Source organism: Berghia stephanieae, chromosome 12 (assembly GCF_034508935.2).
Source record: "Berghia stephanieae isolate SIO BIC M18660-M18661 chromosome 12, UCSD_Bste_1.3, whole genome shotgun sequence".
Classification (NCBI taxonomy): domain Eukaryota; kingdom Metazoa; phylum Mollusca; class Gastropoda; order Nudibranchia; family Aeolidiidae; genus Berghia; species Berghia stephanieae.
Window position 1 is genome coordinate 1628459 of NC_088371.1, and position 21782 is coordinate 1650240.

The 21782-nt window shown below is 39.0% G+C and overlaps 2 protein-coding genes across 3 annotated transcripts in view; both read left to right on the forward strand.

The window, feature by feature from the left end:
* Nucleotides 1–9696, forward strand: part of LOC144957982 (uncharacterized) — a 25774-nt gene extending 16078 nt beyond the window's left edge. The window contains exon 3 of the mRNA XM_078889550.1: nt 7550–9696. Coding sequence (XP_078745676.1) covers nt 7565–7945 — 381 coding nt within the window. The 5' untranslated portion in view covers nt 7550–7564 and the 3' untranslated portion in view covers nt 7946–9696. The remainder of the gene's footprint in view (nt 1–7549) is intronic.
* A 7484-nt stretch (nt 9697–17180) lies between these two features.
* LOC144957853 (adhesion G protein-coupled receptor L4-like) overlaps nt 17181–21782 on the forward strand; it is a 30221-nt gene continuing 25619 nt past the window's right edge. The window contains exons 1-2 of one of the 2 annotated variants that reach the window (XM_078889324.1): nt 17181–17258; nt 19337–19500. In XM_078889324.1, the coding sequence (XP_078745450.1) occupies nt 19437–19500 (64 nt within the window). In that variant the 5' untranslated portion in view covers nt 17181–17258; nt 19337–19436. Of the gene's footprint in view, nt 17365–19336; nt 19501–21782 lie in introns of both variants that reach the window. The other variant, XM_078889323.1, reaches the window with a different exon arrangement.

The following is a 21782-nucleotide window of genomic DNA, read 5'->3' on the forward strand; positions in this document are numbered from 1 at the left end:
CAAAGACAGAATCCAGCCGGTCCTACCAGGCCTCGACAGCTTACCTCAGGAAAGGAAACATTTTTAGCCTTCAATAAGACAACATATGGTTTTCTTGAACACACTGCCATGGAAAAAGCTGACAACGAGATATTGGCTTTATCTTGCGCCGTTAAAATAATTCAAAGAGATCAGGATAAACTAGAAAAGGCTGCTGTTGCATTCTCTCAAGTCTCCCAAGAAAAATGAGTTCCACAGTCATTTGTCTAATAAATATGATTTTTGTTGGATCCTAATCATCTAAAAATGTTAATATACGTCACCATTTTCGAAATTAATAGTTACCAGCATCACCATAATCACTACCACTATCACCACCACCACCTCATCAATACCATATTCATCATCATCATCATCATCATCATCATCATCATCATCATCATCATCATCATCATCATCATCATCATCGCTACCACGATCACCACCACCTCATCATCATCCCCATAACCATTATCAATACTACTATCTCCATAATCACGTCATCACCATCATCATCATCACCATCATCATCATCATCATCATCATCATCATCATCATCATCATCATCATCATCATCTTCATCACTACCACTACCACCACCACCACCACCACCACCACCACCACCACCACAACATCCACAACATCATCCTGATCATCATCTTCATCATCGTCTTCTTCAACATCATCATCATCACTACCAAGATCAGCACCACCACCACCTCATCGACATCATCATCACTACCATCACTACTATTATCACCACAATCACCTCATCATCATCATCATTATCGCCAACATCACCTCCACCATCATCTTCACCACGATGACGACCAACACAACACAAGTAAAACTGACACCAGCACCATCTCCTCCTCTCCCACCAACCCCCTTCCAGTCCTCATAATAAAGCTATACTACCGGCACAAACGGATCCTATATCACATAAAGTCACATTTTTAACAATTATAATTATTTAAACCAGAATAATCAACCGCTTGCACGGGCTAAAAATAATATATTTTTAAAGCGCCGAATTGACAACACATATTTCATGGATTACGCCCCTTTGTTTTAATATATAGGCGGATTTTCATCTCCCTATTTTACACTGTTAGAGGAATTTCTCAATGTGGTTCTATATCAACATCCATTACTAGTGGTCTCAAGTTACTTTGTACCAAATTTGGTGCTTTCATCACTAATTTGCACAATTTTACCCTAATTCCCCTAGCTAAATGGCCAAATGTGATTTAAAAAGCAACGCAGATTTCATGCGCACCGCAGAAGAATCACGGTGGGACAGCTGACCGGCAACATACTCAAGAGCACAAGCCACGAGAGATGATGAGCACTTTTAAAAAACTCAAATGGGTTTAACCCTCTCCTTACCAACTGCAAGAAAATCGTCACATTCGTTACGATACAACCAATCTTTTTTGTATTCAAATTTCTTTAGTACATCATAAAATTTGAAGAAAATGAACAGTGTGTTGAAGAGCATTTTTTGCAAAAGAAACTATGTCTCGTAAGAATTTTATTGCTATTGTGTCTAAGTGATAAAAAATATGTATTTATGTTGGGTGTGAAGTTTTTGGGGAAAATCCTGAAAATGGCTGATAAGTAGAAAATCTGCTTTAAAATACCATAATTCGATACGAATCTATGGTTTTATTTTAAAGAGCTATCATAATATGCTTCAACAGTCGTGACGTCACTTCCCTCATAATGACGCATAATAACTTAGTAACTGGTTCTAAACTATCGGAACAATGGCGACGCCCTTATGAAATACTTCTCCGTCGAGCATAAATGTATATTCAGAGGAGAAAAACATTATAAATCTGATCATCTTTTGCCTTTTATACATTCTGATCACATGACATGTGAACAAGTTCTAGCCAGCAGGAAGAAAGAAAAGTACCGATTTCCTTTGTTTAGAACCAAGCTGCTCGTTGCTGGGCGGACTTGACATCAGAGTATTGAATCCAATTAACACATTAAATATCGTCGTTTAATAGTACCGTACTCTTTTCTTGTATTAATGTGTTTAAAAATTTTGGCCAGAAAACTCGTCCCTCAACTATCGATCGATTAAAATGACTCATCTCGGCAAAAACTCTCAAACCTGAAACTTCATGGACGTTTTCAAGGGCGTCCCAGGTTTGAGAGCTTTTTGCCGAGATAAGGGCCATTTTAATGGACAGATATTTGAAGGCCAAAATGATCAATATATATGTTTTGTTCAGAGAACGGCTGCCACCAAGAAGAGCCCGAGGCCAAATGACACACTAATAATTGTCATCAAATAACATTATTCAAATTGTAACTTGAGACACAAGAAAGATTTCATTTATGAATACACAATCACACAGACACGAAGCACAAACACACACAACACACACACACACACACACACCACACACACAAACACACACAAGGACGTGAAGAGGTCTTATCGTGGTAATTTCTCCACTGATTATTGACAATCGAATAATAACCTCAGTTCATATTTACAGCTCAGCTCGCTCGAAGGGCTTTGCCTCGTGGCGTGTGTGTCATTCATTATACGTCGTCATTTCTGATCGTCTCTGAGCGCAACATCGCTACCAAGACAAATAATTGACTGAAATAATTATCTTCCTGAGGTAACATCGTATTTAATTTAACTCTCTCCTTATTGGCCTTTTTCCAGATTTTCCCCCAAAACTTGAAACACCCAACCTTTACAAAAATAGATTTATTTCACTCAAACACACAATCTGTTAGTTCTTGCTAAACACTTTTTTTTTGCTATACGAGCTCTTCAACACAGTGTTAATATACTTGAGCTATAGCCAATACTATGATGTACAAAAGAAATTAAAATGACAAAAATGTTGGCTGCATCGTAACGAATGTGACGATTTTCCTATGGGTGGTATGGAGGGTGGGGGGATTAATGGAGCATTTCGCCGATTAAGTGTGAGTAAAAGTACTGTGTAAATAAGGTTTTGGGTAAGAACTTTGATCCAATTATTTCTTTGATCGCAAATCATTTATTTTTCATTAATTTCAAAATCAAACAAGATCTGATATTTGACTAGAGGAAGTCTTGGGGGGAAAAATGTTTGTTTTTATCAGTTGAATTAAGTTGTGTCTTTGAGATCAAATTAATACTATGAAGGTATTTTTTGAATATCGTTATTAACTTTTTATAGTTATTATTAGCAAGTGACATTTAAAAGTTCTAGATTATTCGAACATAGAGAATAATGCGATATTCATTGAAGTCTTGTGTGACAATGAATGCCGATATTCACTGAAGTCTTGTGTGACGTGTGCAATGAAGTATTGTGTGATGTGTGCAAATTCAGACGACGGCAATGCCGATGTTCAATGCTATTTGCCCGTTGCAGTCTAGCGTCATATTTGACTTATACTGTCGAACCGTAGACATCGTTAACATATATAGCCTGACACTAGAACCCTGTAGGACTTACCCTCCTTCCGCACTAGGACAAAACTGTCCCAGGACAAATTTGTCCTGTCCCACTGGAGTAAATTTCTATTCAAAAGGGGTTCCGCACTAGGACAGGACTGTCCCGGGACACACCTGCGCGAATGCATTTTTTTTTACAAGATTCAAAAGTTTATTTGTAGGCAATTGCAACTCTAATAATTCACATTTTATGAATCAACATAAGATACGACATGACGATAATGATTTTTTACACTGTACAATGGGATTTGTTTACATAAGATTTATATAATCATGAAATATTCTTATAGCAAGAGTAATGTTATTGCTGCTGCTGCTACTACTACTACTACTACTACTACTACTACTACTACTACTACGACTACTACTACTAATGGATGAAATAGAGGTCGCATATTTCTGTGCTTAACTACGTGGGGAAAAAAAGACAAATTGAAAGTGAAAACAATATTGGGTGCATCCTTTAATGACCCAAAGATTGCTCAAGGGTCAATTCCGTAGACTCTATGGTGATCTCCGATCTTATCTTAAAATGACTTTCTTGGAATCACCTCATTTTACCCAGGTGCAAATGAGTACCAGTTCGCTGATGAAAGTAATCTTTGACGGACTAGCATCATTCAAGAGAATAATAGAAAGTCAGCATGCTTCGTACCCGAAAGGCATCAGTTGAGTAAGTCACCTCGCCTAGCTCAATTTGCGGCGCTGCACTGCGGCTGACGCCTGTGTTATACCTCGTCCTAGCTAAATTCGCGGCGCTGCATTGCGGCTGACGCCTGGGTTATTCCAGTCTTACCTTGGAATAGACCCTCGAGAAAAATTTCCCCTATGGGATGAAAAAGGGAATTTTATTATTTTAAATTTTAAACTGTTATCTGTCTGCTCAACGCCACAGAAACATGGATATGTTCTGGATTTATAAGCTTAGGAGGCAAGATGGCCCATGGTTAGCGCGTGGTACTCTGGACTCAGAGGTTCTGTGTTCGATTCCGACCGAAGCCAATTTGTACTTTCTAGAGCAAGAAAATTTACTCCAATCACTCACTCCATTCAGGTGTAAAAGGGTACCTGTCAAGCTGGGATAGTAATCTGCGATAGACTAGACTAGCGTCCCGTTCAAAGGTTTTCAAACAAATACGTTAATTGTCCGCTTCACGCTATTGAAACCGGAATAAGTCCTGCACCATTGGCTACAAGGCTCTAAAGGACTTAATTTGTTTTACAATGAGTCCAAGTGGCTCAGAAGGACTTACTAGTAGAAGTAGTAAGTAGTAGTAGTAGTAGTAGTAGTAGTAGTAGTAGTAGTAGTAGTAGTAGTAGTAGTAGTAGTAGTACTAGTAGTAGTAGTAGTAGTAGTAGTAGTAGTAGTAGTAGTAGTAGTAGTAGTAGTAGTAGTAGTAGTAGTAGTAGCAGCAGTAGTATGGATGCAGAAAATAATGACAGGCATTTCAATTTTGACACGGCGCCGCCAAGTCTGGGACTTTTTTGTCCTAGTGCGGAAGTCTACTATATTTTTCTACTATCACAAACGATATGAACACGGAACTGGGACAGTCCTGTCCCGTTGATTTTGTAGCATTTCACAACGGCTTGGGACACAACGGGACTGTTTTGTCCCGTCCCAATAGGTGCGGAAGATTTCTCTAAATTCTATATGTTACAGATTTGGGACAGGACTGTCCCAGGACAGTCCTGTCCTAGTGCGGAAGAGGGTTTACAGTTTGGCGTTATTTTAAAGGTTTGTGCAGCTCTAGTGAGTTGTCGTTAGTAGAGCTTAAGGAAACAAGTGATTACATTGGTTGAACTATTGAATACAACTCACGATTTGTTTTCTTTTGTGGCCAAAGACTTGTCTTTTGACGTCATTTCTTGGACAGTGTCAGGCCGTAGCCATCGTTCAGTTATAGCCTGATACTGAAATCCAAAAAGACTGGCATTTTGACGTCATTATTTGATTTTTGCACCGCCTAGTCAGTTGTCGTCAATAGTGCTCATGGAAACAAGTGATCCCATTTGTTGAACTAGTGAATACAACTCAGGATTTATTTTCTTTGTGGCCAAAGACTTGTCTTTTGACGTCACTTTTTAGTCAGTGTCAGGGTATAGATAGTATGCGCTTGGCTAGGAAGTTCATAACATTGATATCCGGAAGTATAACGGACCAACACACAAAACGGTGTGTATCCATGAACTTTTATAGTCTGGTTAATACAGTTCAGTGAGCATTACTCATAAACGCGGATGGCAAAAAACAATAACAAAGACCTGAGTGATGTCATCTTCGAACTATCTATAAGTTAACGATGGCGACGGTCGAACTCGGAAATAACACTTTTTTATCAAATTTTGGCCAGAAAACTCGTCCTTCAAATATCAATCGATCAAAATTGACTCTCATCTTCACAAAAAAATCTCTCAAACCTGGGACTTCATTAAAGCCATCTAGATTTAAGCGTTTTTGATTAGGCGAGAGTCATTGAATACGAATTGAGACTAGAATATCTTCAACCTGCTAAAATCCATTTTTTTAAAATAAAATTTTACAACCGGGACGCGCTGTTGAAGAGGATTTCGTGGGTTTTCTTTTGTATAGTGTGGTTGGTTGGTTGGGGTCATTGGTTTTGACATTTTCTTTTTTTTTCTTTTCGGGAGGGGGTGGGTTGTTTTGTTGCTTTTTGTTTGTTTCTTTTTTCGTTGTTGTCAGTTGTTGCTTTTTTTTTTTTTGGGGGGGGGGGGGGTTTAGTTTTGTTTTGTTTTTATTTTGTTGCTTCTTTTGGGTTGTTTTTATTGTTTTAAGTCTTCAAACTAAAACTTTTTGGACCATTTGAACGACATTTTGACTCTTTGAAATTCAAAGTTAAAAACACACACGGATTATCAAAAAGGTGGTGCTCATCATCAGCGGTAAAAAGATATTGACAATTCTTTTTTATAGATAGTATGCGTATGGCTAAGAATCACACAACATTGTCATCCGGAAGTATAACGGACCAACACACAAACCTATATATGAAACCTTGTAAGTTTATAGTCTAGTTAATACAGTTTAGTGAGAATTACTCATAAACGCGGATTCCAAATAACAATAACAAAGACTCGAGTGACGTCAACTTCGTTCTATCTATATAACGAATATGACAGAGTTATGAAGTTAGATTTGATGATGTCATGTCTTTGTCTACTATGCATGATCATGTCTCAGAATGTCAAACATTCAAAATAGACCTTGGATGAAATCGTTTAATCGATAATTCAGTTAAGAAAAGCCGTTGGCGTGTTTTGATATCAATTCATTGCGTTGAGTTGTGTTTTTGATACCAAATCTTTTATAATCCAGTGCGTTGAATGTAAAATTACATAGTACCTACACTCATCGTTCTCTCTCTCTCTCTTTCTCTCTCTCTCTCTCTCTCTCTCTCTCTCTCTCTCTCTCTCTCTATCTATCTATCTATTTATCTATCTATCTGTGTGTGTGTGTCTGAAAAACTGTTTTAAATCTCCTCAATAAAGCTTAGAAACCTACTCAAAGTTTCACATTTTAGCCATGAATTCAATTTTAGCATGAAAATCATCCAGACAGAAAATTGTTTTGGGCCAATATTATGTCCTCAATGTAGTTTTATGAAAATGTGCAGCTATGTGGTCTAGTGGTATGACACTCGCTTTCGGATCGGAAGGTCCTGGGTTCGAGCCTCGTTCGGCCGATAGTTGAGTCCATGGAAAATGCTCTTTACTCACATTTTCTCACCGTACTCAGGTGTAAAATGAGTACCTGACTGTCTCCGTCCGAAAAATTGTAATATTGCCTAATAGGCTTCATGTCACATCCTACATGTTACGTGTTGCTATTGGCCAGGGATCCCTTGTAAAGCGCATTAAGCAAGTTTAGTGGATATTGCGCTATACAAAGACTCAATTTGTTTTTGTTATTTTGTTGGGTTTTATTTCGTTTTTCGTTTATTTTTTTTTAATCAGAATTAGGTTAACTTAAACAAGATTTGCACGTGGGTTCCTATTACACTTGATGACGTGTTTTTTACAATATATTTACAGATTGAACGAGGCACGATGGAGAAAAACAAAACAACCGAATCTCCAAAAAGCATCATCGGGTCTTTGGACCCATTTGGTGAGGACACGTTACTGGTGATGGAACTATGTATTGATATGGTGGCCAGAGGGTTGGTCTTTGCATTCGGGGTCGTTTCCAACATCATCAACCTTATCGTCTTTTACCGTCAAGGCATTTTGGCCAGCAGTCCTAACGTGATTTTCACATGCGTCTCCCTGTTCGACTTTGGCGTCAGTTTGGTTTTTCTGATGCACATCCTTGCAAAATTCACTGTACGGTTTTCAGAGGGCATTCCGTCAACAGCGAACAGTTTGGCGTCTGTGATAGATCTACAAAGCGGTCATTTTATCTTTATGTCAGCCTGGCTCACAGTGTAGATGACCTTTGAAAGACTTGTCTGTGTTTGTTTTCCATTCGCTGCCAAGAGGATATTCACCCCATCTCGATCTATCATCGTCGTTATCGTTTTAAATATCATCGGATTCGCTCTTGGCTTTCGTTCTCGGACTCATTTTTACTTGGCTCGGGATGTTCACCCGATCACAAACGAATCTTACCTCGCGCTTTACGAAAATAAACTTTTCCCCAAAAGTTACGACGTCTTCGATGCGTTCATGGCCGCGGCAAATCCCTTCACCACGATCATAACTGTGAGCGTCTGTAATATTCTCATATTCTGGAAAGTCACGTTGTCTAAAAAATTTAGAAAATCTGCCGGAGTCGCAATACCGGAATCGTCCCAAACTGGTTCTTCTTCCGTTTCCGCTAATACAAGGGGAGAAAAGTCAAATAGTAATAAAGATGAAACAGGCGACAAGTCCAATTCAGCCGCTGTTCATAAAAGTATGAATAAGACTTCAAAAGAGATTAATCTTCTCCGTATGATAGTCGTGGCATCCTTGCTTTACATAGTGTGTTATATATTACTCATTCCGTACGATATCGTTTTAAGATACGTCCTGATACAACGAATTCTGTATTACGCTTACTCACAACGCCTGGCCTATTACATCATGGTTTTCTTTGTCAGCGTCAATTCAAGTGTAAATATCTTTATTTATTATAGTATGAGATCTCGTTATAAGGAGGAGTTCCGTAAATTGTGTTCTCGTGTCAATAAATAATAATGTGAAATTGAATGTAAGCTTCAATTTATTATACGAAAAAAGATAAAATGGACGTTTCGGGTTTCCCCCCTTATCGACAAAGCAGAACATGTTTTCATGTCAAACACGTCAAGCCACATTATCAATGAATGCCATGTGTTTTGGTTTAAAAATCATAACACATGATTCTGTCAACCGGAAATAAAGTACCAATACACAAAACTAGGTGTAACATTAAACGTTTATAGTCTGATTGATGCAATTTAGGAACAAGAAATGAAGTGAGTAGGAAAGTGCCAGAAGACAACAAAGAATAAAATCTTTGCGACGGCGATGGGGGCTCGAACCCCGCGACCTTACTGGTACGACAACTCCGCCTGGCCGGGGAGATCGTGACTCTACCGTATGAGCTATCCACGACCCCAAAAAAGGTCGCTTCAAATCGTAGTCTAACTAGAGTGAGACCGATACATAAAAATGGCTGGCTAAAAGCAATAGCAAAGAGCTGAGTGACGTCAAATTTCGTTCTATTCTCTTCTATATCACAAGATCGATGCAAAAAGCCATTTTGTGACTTTGATATTTCTCAAGTGTATTGTATCATCTTATCATTTTTTTGTTATGATGAATACATTTACAAATATCTTGTGACCATTCTATCCCCTTATAACGGCATTATGCTAGATGGCAAAAGTCACAATGCGAGTTCTCGTTATAAGGAAGAATTCAACAGTTTTTGATGTTCTTATATCAGAATTGAAAACTTTGCCGCTTGTAGCTCAAATAAATAAATATATAAATAAATAAATTGAACGGAATTTTCAATGTAATCAACCAAAACAGATAACGTGGACGTTTCGGGTTTCCCTTTGTCAGCAAAACAAGATGTTGCATTCAGACGTGCTACCAATACGCCATAGACGTCACCTGACAATTGGGACGATTGAATGGCTATTTTATTTATACCCAAATACTTTGCTTTTATCAACTTTTCTTCATACCCCTCCACCCCCCCCCCTCACCTCTCGACTTCATCGGAATAAATTCCCTTTATCCATCTCCAAGGGGAACATTGTCTTCTGGGTTTGTTTTGAGGCAAGACTGACTGGAATAACTCAGACATGACACTGACCAAAAAACGACGGCAAAAGGCCAGTCTATTTGGCCACAAAAGAAAACAAATCGTGAGTTGTATTCAATAGTTCAACCAATGCGACCACTTGTTTCCATGAGCACTATTAACATCAACTCACTAGGCGGTGCAAAAACCAAATAATGACGTCAAAAGACCAGTCTTTTTGGGTTTCAGTGTCAGGCTATAGATAGTTTGAAGATGACGTCACTCAGGTCTTGGTTATTGTTTTTTGCCATCCGCGTTTATTAGTAATACTCACTGAACTATATTAACCCGACTATAAACGTTCATGGATACACACCGCTTTGTGTGTTGGTCCGGATGGCAATGTTATGAGTTTCTTAGCCCAGCGCATACTATCTATAACTTTACGAAGGCAACGCAAATACCGTAGCCATGTTATGTTATAGCCTGACCGTGGCCTTCGTAAAGTTATGGCCTGATACTGACCAAAAAAAACCCGTAAAAATGCCAGTCTTTGGACACAAAAGAAAACAAATCGTGAGTTGTATTCAATAGTTCAACCAATGAAATAACTTATTTCCTTGAGCACTACTAACGACAACTCACTAAGCGGTGCAAAAACCAAATAATGACGTCAAACTGCCAGTACTTTTGGATTTCAGTATCAGGCTATAAATAACGATGGCTACGGCCTGACACTGAAATCCAAAAGGACTCACGATTTGTTTTGTTTTTTTTTTGTGGCCAAAGACTTGTCTTTTGACGTCATTTTTTGGTCTGTGTCAGGCTATGAGTTTACGATGTGTACGCTGAGCCACGCTGCCCCATAATTCCAATGTGTCGCAATGGGTACATTTAGTTTGTGTTTGGGAAGGGGGGGGGGGGGGTCTTGACGTATCTGTACACTACAGCAACCGACATACATCATCAACATTATGGGAGATAATAGTGTGGTGTCAAAATACTGGTTCGAATCTCCTTGAAAGTGTGAGTAGGTGGAAGTGAATGGGCATATCTGAATCTGAAGGACTGGATATATACATTGTGGAAAAAAGAATTGAGCTTTTATAGAGCGCAATATCCACTAAACGTGCCCAAAGCGCTTTACAATGGGTCCCTGGCCAACAGCAACATTTAACATGTAGGACATGACGCCTTTTAGGCGATATTACAATATTTTTTTCGGACAGAGACAACGCTGTTAACGGCCAGGTACTCTTTTTACACCTGAGTACGTTGAGAGAATGTGAGTAAAGAGCCTTCTCCAAGGACTCAACTATGCTCCAAGCGAGGCTCGAACTCAGGACCTTCCGATTCGAAAACGAGTGACATACCACTAGACCACATAGCCGCACTGATCTTTTGGTTTTAGAGTGATGTATTCTTATTTTCACGCCTAACTAGATGGGGGCTAAGTGGCCGAGTGGTTACGGCATTGCACTGTGACCCAGAAGGTCTCGCTTTAGGCACCTTCGTTTTATTTTCATTGAGCAAGATTATTAACCCCCCCCCCTCCATTTGCCATTTGCTCACTTAGACAACATGGGCGATTCCTGTTGGCATCTAACATCTTTCTCGATGAATTATCTATAATAATTCTTCGTGGAATCCTAGGCGACGACATCTTATGATGTCGTGGCAGAAGAGCAGAATTAATTAATAGCTGCTGGTCGTCAATAAAGTCATCCACCCTCACACCTGGGTGGGGTTCCCGACCGCCCATAGTGGGCAGGGAGGTACTTGCTGTATCTTCTATCCCCATATATCTGTTTTTCAATTGCTCTCTGTCTTTACTCTGGAATAAGATTACTTAGTTTTGTCCTGACCCTGGCTGAAGTCATTGGCTGGGAGGGAATCAGTCGAATGTATAGTTATAGTTTTGGGAGATATTCTTTTTCATTGTAAGGCATCTCTCTGTTATGTATTGTTATATTTTTATTTTGAACATGATTTGTAAACATTTGAGTGTATTCCTCTTAGTGGGGACCTGTGCTGGGTTGAGACATTTAGGTGATCTCAAAGAAAGTACAATCACTGTGTGCTCTTTGAATCTACATCTGTTTTCTATTTAAACTAATTCCCACGCGTCTTACTTTTTCTTGGGTGATTTAATTGTAATAGGCTTCAACAGTCGTGATATCATTTCCCTCGTAATGACACATAGTAATTCAGTAACTGATTCTAAACTATCGGAACAATGGCGGAGGCCCTTATGAAATAATTCTCCGACGAGCATAAAAGTGTATCCAGAGGAGAAAAACATTATCAATCAGATTATGTTTTGACTTTTATACATTCTGATCACATGACATGTGAAAAAGCTCTAGCCAATATGAAGAATAAAAGGTACAGATTTTCTTTGTTTAGAACCAAGCTCCTGGTTGCTGGACGGACGTGACATCAGACTATTGAATCCTATTCTAGACTGATTTACTATCCCAATTGGATTCAATAGTCTGATGTCACGTCGCCCAGCAACGGCGGCCATCGTGGTTCTAAACAAAGAAAATTGGTACTAGTTATTCTTAATGCTTGGTGATCAGAATGTGTAAAAGTCAAAACATGATCAGATTTATAGTGTTTTTTTCCCCTCTGGATACGTTTTTATGCTCGTCGGAGAAATAATTCAAAAGGGCGTCCGCCATTGTTTCGATAGTTTAGAGCACAGTTACTAAATTACCATGCGTCATTACGAGGGAAGTGACGTTACGACTGTTGAAGCGTATTTCGTCCATTTTACTGGCGCTGATGATATGATCTCAATGTGTTACAAGCGCCGTAAACCCCATAGAAACAAAAACATCATCCTCACTCATTTCCTCCAGCAATCATAATAGACACTTAGATAACCACGCCTCTCGGTCAGTCGTCATAATGTAAACAATGGCAGTGATTGGTAAATTCAGCAAACAACACAGGAGGTTTTACTATCGATGGTATGTGTCTAAGTAAAATACCCACACTGTTCTTCCACTTAATCAATAAAACCAGCACATAAATTAATGTGTAAACTTAAACTTTATCATAAGATCGGAGAATTTGAAAGAACCAATCAAAATGATTTAGACTACCGGCTGCTCTGAATGACCTTGACCTATTTTTTTTGTGCGGCGCTGCTGTGCGGCTGACGCCTGAGCTATTTGCCCTTTGACCTTTGAGGGAATCAATGGACTTTTAATTGATTAAATTAATAAGTCATTAGACTCAGGAGTAAGAAACCAATTTAAAAGAACAACGCGGCTCAGCGTTAGAGTCCTTGGACTGTACTGCGTAACCTCAATTTGCGCTGCGGCGCTGCGGCGCGGTTGAACGAGTCGGAACCTAATAACACCTATTATTACGCAATTAAACATTCGATACATAATCGATGGCAAATCGAACACTCAATAAACACACGCTCAGGTAGGTCACATGACCTTGCAATACAAAATCGAACTCAAAATACCAATCAATACAACATCGAACTCAAAAAAACAAACCACTCTATACAACAACGAACTCAAAATACCAATCAATACATCATCGAACTCAAAACAAAATACCAATCAATACAGCATCGAAATCAAAACAATACCATTCAATACATCATCGAAATCAACATATCGATTAACAGGTAAAAAAAAACAATCATCCTCATCCTCCGTCAAAAAACGGTTTCTAACTATTTACAACCGTATATACTACTCGCTTGGCCAAGGAGTTCACAACATTGCCATCCGGAAATATAACGAACCAACACACAAACTCTGTGTAACCATGAACTTTTATAGTCTGGTTAATACAGTTTAGTGAGAACAACTCACAAACGCGGATGGCAAAAACAATAACAACGGCCTGAGTGACGTCATCTGCATACTATCTATAAAAGTTCATGGTTACACAGAGTTTGTGTGTTGGTCCGTTATACTTCCGGATGGCAATGTTGTGAACTCCTTGGCCAAGCGCATTCTATCTACAGACAGTGTGCGCTTGGCTAAGAAACTCACAACATTGCCACACAAAACTGTATGCAACCTTGAATGTTTATAGTCTGGTTAATACAGTTTAGTGAAAACTACTCATAAAAAAGGATTGCACAAAAACAATAACAAAGATCTGAGTGACGTCAACTTCATACTATATATAGCTCTCCATAAGTTTATTGTCTTTGTTGATGCTTACCAATCCTAACGTTGTGGTTTCCATAAAGGAATATAAGAAAATATTGAACAAAATGATCATTATAGACTTCAAAATGGAACAAACTACGTGACCCCCGGGGTGATTTGTTCAATGTTAAAGTGTTATGTTCATTCTGGTACATTGGATTTCATAAAACATATCGTTTATTCATGTTCACACATTTCTTTTAGAAAATTGTTTTCTGTTAAAACTGGAGAGATTCAATCAAAGATACCTGGTCATTTACATTCATGTGGCCACTCGCCAAAAGTTTAAATATCTCGGTGCAACATCTCGAACAACGGTAGATATTTTGTTTTAGAAATAAAACAAGAATACGCTTCAACAGTGGTAACGTCACTTCCCTCGTAATGACGCATGGTAACTTAGTAATTGGCTCTAAACTATCGGAATAATGGCTGACGCGCTTATGAAATATTTCTCCGACGAGCATAAAAGCGTATCCAGAGAGAAAAAAAATCCCATAATAAATCTGATCATATTTTGACTTTTACACATTCTGATCACAAGACATATGAAAAGTTCTAGCCCGCACGAAGAATAAAAAGTACCGATTTTCTTTGTTTAGAACCACGATGGCCGTCGTTGCTGGGCGACGTGACATCAGACTATTGAATCCAATTGTGATCCCTGAAAACACTTTCCACAATCATCGCAGTCATCTCTGCCACCAATATTAAAGTAAACACAAAACTTAAGGTTATCCAAACTTAATTCTCTCGTCTCTCCTCAACGTGTGTGAAATCTAGACAAGGAATGTCAAAACCGCCTAGAAGCTTTCGAAATGTGGTTGTACAAAACATTGCTAAACATTAAATGGTCAGATAGAATAACAAACGTAGAAGTTTTGCGTAGAATATGGAAAACCATCCACATTGTGAAACCATCAGAAAAAGGCAAATGCTGGGTGGGGTTCCTGACCTCCCATAGAGGGCAGGGAGGTACATACCGTGTCTTCTCTCCTCCAATATCTTTTTCCAACACGCTTTCTGTCTTTGTCTTGGAATGAGATTACTTGGTTTTGTCCAGGCCCTGGCCGGATACCCTGGCTGAGAGGGAAACAGTCAAATGTGTAGTTAGTTTTGGGAGATGATATTTTGCCCTTGTAAATCATCTCTCTGTTATGTGCTGTATTATTTTTCCTTTTACATATGTATGATTTGTAAACAATTGAGTGTTTTCCTCTTGCCGGGTACCTGTGCTTATGTCTGGATGAGACATTTAGTGATCTCAAACTAAGTACTCTGATAGTGTGCTCTTGGAATCTACATCTGTTCCCTATTTGAACTAATTCCCCTTTGTCTGCCTTATTCTTGTATGCTTTAATTGTAATTCTAGAACTTTTGACTATCCCATTTTCTTCCTTTTTACTGGCGCTGATATGACCTAAATGTGTTGCAAGCGCCGTAAAACGATTAAAAACAAAAACATAAACAAAAAGGCAAATGTGCTTTCTTGGCCATGGGTGGTGACGAGGGCAAATTGAAAGCCTAACACTCAATGGCGACATAGAGGGGAAAAGAGATCGTGGTGACGTTTTTGATCAATTTGAGGCTATCAACAAGCAACATCCCTACAAACTCCGAGTACATGAAGGAAGCAGAGGACAGATCGTCGTGGAGTCATATGATAGGCAACGTGCAGACAAGCGCATAGGCCATGGATAATTAAGGGCATTTCCTTTTGTAGGGAATATATTTGTTGTTGTGTGTTCTGGTTTGTTGTTGTTTCCAGTTGTGTTGTTGTTGTGAACTGTTTTATGTCCGTGAAGCACACTGTGGGTTCGTGAGTCTTGTGTGTTGTTTCTTCTTGTGTGTTTGTGGCCTTGTAACTGGCTATAAAAGTGAAGGCACACGTTCAGTTTTTCTCTCTGATGCCCGTTTGAATAGGCTTTTAACGGCATAACGTCACTTCCCTCATAATGACGAATGGTAACTTAGTAACTGGCTCTAAACTATCGGAACAATGGCGGACGCCCTTATGAAATATTTCTCCGACGAGCATAAAAGTGTATCCAGAGGAGAAAAACATTATAAATATGATCATGGTTTAACTTTTATACATTCTGATCACAAGACATGAAAAGTTCTAGTCAGCATGAAGAATAATAAGTACCGATTTTCTTTGTTTAGAACCACGATGGCCGCCATGCTGGGCGACGTCATCATCATCACCATTGCCTTTTTTACCCTGGGTCAGGGTATAGGCCACAGACAAACAGTTTCCATCTTTCTCTATCCCGAGCTAACTTTGTTATCTCATTCCATGTTTTATCACTTCTCTGTATATCAGCTTCTTTAATTCTTCTCAAAGTTCCTCGTGGTCTTCCCCTTGATCTTCTGCCCTGCGGGTTCCAGTCCAATACTTTCTTTGTTATAGTGGAGTTCCTACTTCCTGTGTATGAATCCCGTCCCCTCTCCCTGGGCGACGTGACATCAGACTATTGAATCCAATTGTGAATACTGACTATCGGTTCTCCAGCTACTGCTACCGATTGATATTTTCTATACATAATAGGTATGTGTACTTAAGGTATTTCACGTGCCGGGAACCATGCCCGAGATAGCCAGTAGATTTATGCTATTGAGATGCCCATATGTGCCTAATATAGAGATATAGACGCAATATGGAGATGCCCATCGACAATTCGTATGTCTTTGGAGATTCCCATTTAGTCTTAGATTAGGTAGCGACGACCAATTAGATCTCTAAATGAAGAACCCCCACTTTTGGTGGCGACTACCCGCTTCGGTGGAGATATTATTTTATTTTGTACCATCGTGAAGAAGGTCTGAAAAACTATTCACGACACTTCATTTCTTCACAGTAGGTAAGTAAAGTGTAGTAAGCCTCTCAGTCTGAATGACGCTTGCTGAGATTTGTGTGACAGCCACAGAGTTTAAAAATTCGAGGAGTATAACTGCTCTCTCCAAACATTATGTCTGCATCATCTGCGTATAGATAGAATGCGCTTGGCCAAGGAGTTCACAACATTGCCATCCGGAAGTATAACGGACCAACACACAAACTCTGTGTAACCATGAACTTTTATAGTCTGGTTAATACAGTTTAGTGAGAACAACTCACAAACGCGGATGGCAAAAACAATAACAACGGCCTGAGTGACGTCATCTGCATACTATCTATAGATATCAATTCACGTGTAGATAATCTTGTTTGTTGCTGGTTATTAGTATCTTTCTCCACAGGGAGTACACATGATATAAAACTGCGTACTCAATTTCCGGTGTTTTAGGAAAGACAATATGATGACATTATTGAACACGTCTGGTTAAATCGAAGGTATGGTAACACTTTATTATGTTTATTATGTGTGGCTTTTATCATTAACATGCAGAACAGTGAGTGGAGCAGGCACTTGTATTGATATGAACATGAAATGAAGGAAGTATGAATATTTGGGTTGTTTCCCTTAGCGCGGGGAGCTTTCGGAAGGCCTCCCAGTTTTTTTCTATTGGTTAGCTCGAGGTCGAAGGATCTTTTTTCCTATAGGCATAGGGTTGGTAGTTATAGTTATAGGTCGTAGTAAAGGTCCTCGGGTTTTTGTTTCTCCTTTTATGGTTAGTTAATTTTTTAATTATTTTTTTTAACTTTCACTAATCTATCGGGAGGCCTTCCGAAAGCTCCCAGTTGGAGACCTTCCGAAAGCTCCCAGTTGGAGACCTTCCGAAAGCTCTACATCCCCAGTATTCTTTGTTTCTTATAATGTTCTAGTAGGGGGTTTGGGAGGGGGACAACCATATTTTTAAGTCTCCCCCCTCCTAAACCCGCTGCTAGAACATTATAAAAAAAGTTTTCCCCCTCCCAAACCCCCTACTAGAACATTATAGAAAACAAAGAATACTGGGGATGTAGGAGCTTTCGGAAGGTCTCCCTCCCCGTGCTAGCATTTCTTTCAATTTGTATTTTCATCGTGGATCTTTTGTCATGCGTTTATTTATTCAATTTGTCAATATATTATAGCTAGGAGATTTTAAAAACTCTAGAACAAACCTTGATAGATGAGTAAAAGTTGTATAACCGCCCGTGTAGAAGAGTATAATTGGAATTTCAATATTAGCTTAACACAAATCAATCATCAACATCATTTTCTCATTCTTCTCCTTTTTGTGATCTCTCGCCTCAAGCTAACATAAAGTCGATCCAAAAATTGGGAGGCCTTCCCAAAGCTCCTCGTGTTACCATTTCTTTCAATTTGTCTTTTCACCGTGGAGCTTTTGTGGTGTATTTATTAATTCAACTTGTATTTTCACCGTGGACCTTTTGTGGTGTATTTATTAATTCAACTTGTATTTTCACCGTGGACCTTTTGTGGTGTACTTATTAATTCAATTTGTCATCATAGAGAAGCATTTTAAAAACTCTAGAACAAACCTCGATAGATTTGTGAAAGTTTAAACTTTCTTTATTTGACCATTGTTTTGATTCTCGGCCGCCATTTTGATTTGTGCTAAAATGGTTAGATAATATTATGCTAAATTCAAATAATGTTTAGTTCACAAAACTAGTTTATCTCCCTTCCCAAGAAAGTATAATATGAGTATAATACGACGTGTACATCTATACAGGTCTGACATCCAAACCCACATATGGGTCTATTTTAACATTGTTGTAATGGACAATATTTTGCGTCACTTTTTGATATTTCCGTTACAACAATGAGCCCATAAGGAATTGCGTTATCAGACCTGCAAATAAGTGCACGTCGGTATAGTACCGTACTTTAAAAATAAAATTAAAAGAAAACACGTACTTAAAATTTAGGTCAAAAATATCGTTCTTCTACTATCGATCGATAAAAATGACCCTCATCTTGACAAAAACCCTCAAACCTGGGACTTCGTAGGTCTTAGTACGGTATCAAATTAAGAAATTAAGGAGCAGGCACCGGAGCCATATAAAGATCTGAACAAGTGTGTACGAAAGGTGTCAGACAAAGGAAGAAAGAAAAATAAAAGAAAAAAACATCCCAAACAATCAGTCTACCGCGGGTAGCACGTCTGACCGGTAATCAGAAGATCTGAGGTTCGATGCCCAGTCAAGGTCGACCGAATTTTTGAGATGGTTATTTTCTTCTATTTTTTCTGGCTTTGTCTGGTACTTTTCAATACACATTTGTTCAATCTTTATGTCTCGGTCCGGTTCTATGTCAGTGTCATAGTTTTGAGGTCCCACCTCTTCTCTTGTTTACTTCTTCTTCTTCTTTCGTTTATTTTCTTTTTTTCCACAGATTGCATTGTATAAATTCCATGCGTTTAAGTAAAATCCTCATATGTCCTGCCCGCCAGATGATCCGTACAAGCACACACACACACACAACTATAATATTATATAACCGTTTCACGTTTTTCGTCTTTCAGAGAGACTTTATTGAAAACTAATCACCCGACGGACGAGTGACATCAACTTAATTCGTTCTATATCATACGGCCAAGTGTTGGAAAACAATACGATATTATCATGAATGAACAAGTCGTTTTTCCCTTGTATCTCCTTGTTTTGACGATATTCGGCGTGACCAAATGTAAGTAAAATACACTGACCTATTTATTGTGCGGCCACGTGGTCGCTTTCGTATCGAAACGTCCTGGGTTCGAGCCTCGTGCTCGGCGCATTGATGATTCCTTGGAGAAGACTCTTCACTCACAGTCTCTCACCGTACTTAGGTGTAAAATGAGTACCTGGCCGTTAACAGCGTTGTCTTAGTCCGAAAAATTGTAATATCGCCTAACAGGCGGCATGTCCCGTCCTACATGTTAAATGTTGCTGTTGACTAGGGACCTCTTGTAAAGCGCGTTGAGCACATTTAGTGGATATTGCTCTATATAAAGCTCAATTTTTTATTGCTATTGACGCTATGCGTTTAAACAAATCAAAAAACTCACAACAACCGCCAGCCGGACATAACGTAGATTTTAAGATATTTTGTCATGAGAATTTTGATGTAACAAATGTATATCTTATTAAAAAGATGTTTTATTTAATCTAGTGAGCTTCTCATAAGATGAGATTTTAATTTCTTTTTAAAAGATGACTGGGAATCCACAACCCCGCTCCTAACACTGAATGCAAAAGAATTCCAGACAGCGGGAGCAGCATGAATAAATGCACGATCAGCATAGGTCTTAGATTTTTTTTTTAGGAACGCATAATCGTGATTGAGAGTTGGATCTTAGAGAGCTAGAGGGAGTGTAAACATTTATCAGATCTGATATATAGGCAAGAGAAGTTTCATTAATATGATTATAGCACATTACAGCAATTTTATATGTAATCCTAAATCTAACAGGGAGCCAATGTAAAGTCCAAAACAAAGGTGTGACATGATCACTTTTTTTCCTTTTCAAAACTAATTTTCCGCTTGATTTTGAATGCGCTGCAGTTTGCCTAGGACGTTATTTGGAATAGAATACATGAGCATGTTACAGTAATCAAGTCTAGAAAACACCAAGAAAGAAATGAGGGTTTGAACAGATTTTTGATCTAAAAAATTAGCCAATTGTGAAATTCTTCTGAGCTCGACATATAAAGTCTTACCTAAATTATCGACATGGCAATGCATGGAAAGGGTCGAGTCAAAGTAAACACACAGACCTATATCTGTTTTCCAATTGGCTTTCTGTCTTTGTCTTGGAATGAGATTACTTGGTTTTGTCCTGGCTCTGGCCGGATACCCTGGCTGGGAGGGAAACATTCAAAAGTATAGATAGTTCGAAATTGAGTCACTCAGGCCTATAAACGATCATGGTTACACAAAGTTTTGTGTGTTGGTCCTTTATACTTCCGGATGGTAATGTTGTGAGCTCCTTATCCGAGCGCAATCTATCTGTAGTTAGTATTTGGAGATAATATTCTTTTTCCTTGTAAATCATCTCTCTGTTATGAACTGTATTATTTTTCCTTCTATGATTTGTAAACCATTGACTGTGTTCCTCTTGGCGGGGACCTGTGCTTGTGTCTGGATGAGACTTTTAGTTATCTCAAACTAAGTACACTGATAGTGTTGTAGATTTGGATCACAAAAGAGACAAAGGAGATTTTACTTTGAACATTCTTTCTAAAGCTTTAATCAACTTTTGACACAAGCAGGCATCTATAACAAAAAGAGAAGAACAAAACGTTAGATATACAAGACACAAAATGTAACAAAAATCACCACATTCTCCGCGGCTTTAAATTCAAACCAACAGTATCATTATTTGGGTCCACTTCTTAACCTATAACTTCTCGTTCTAATGAAGGGAGTCTTGGCAGGTTTGATGACCGGTTCAGGCAGAGAACGAGTTTCTGGCAAAGAAACATAATCGGGTGGATTGTCAGACACAAGGTTGGTAACATCGGGTGTTTGATCTGGAGCAGTGACGACATCGGGCTCTACAGTCAACTTTGTCTGATTATCAGGGGTTAGATCAGAAGCTTTAGCACCACCCGGTGTACCAACAGGCGTGGGTTCAATCTGCCTTTCATTTCCAACAGGAGCTAGATGCCTTAAGGAAACAGTTGATTCTCTGCCATCTGGTAAACGGACATGAGCGTATTGTGAGTTCGCTTTGAGTAGATCAACTTCATCCACAATCGGGTCATACTTTGGTGTCCTTATATGGCGTCTGAGGTAAACAGACCCAGGCGATAGGAGCCATGAGGGCAAGGAGCTGCCATTAGTAGAGCGACGAGTATACTGGAACATGCGTTCATGCGGTGTAGCATTTGTTTCAGTGCAGAGAAGCGAACGAACAGAGTGCAGGGAGTCCTGTAGAACCAGTTCCCACTGGTTGATAGACAGTCCTTTGGATTTGAGAGAGAAAG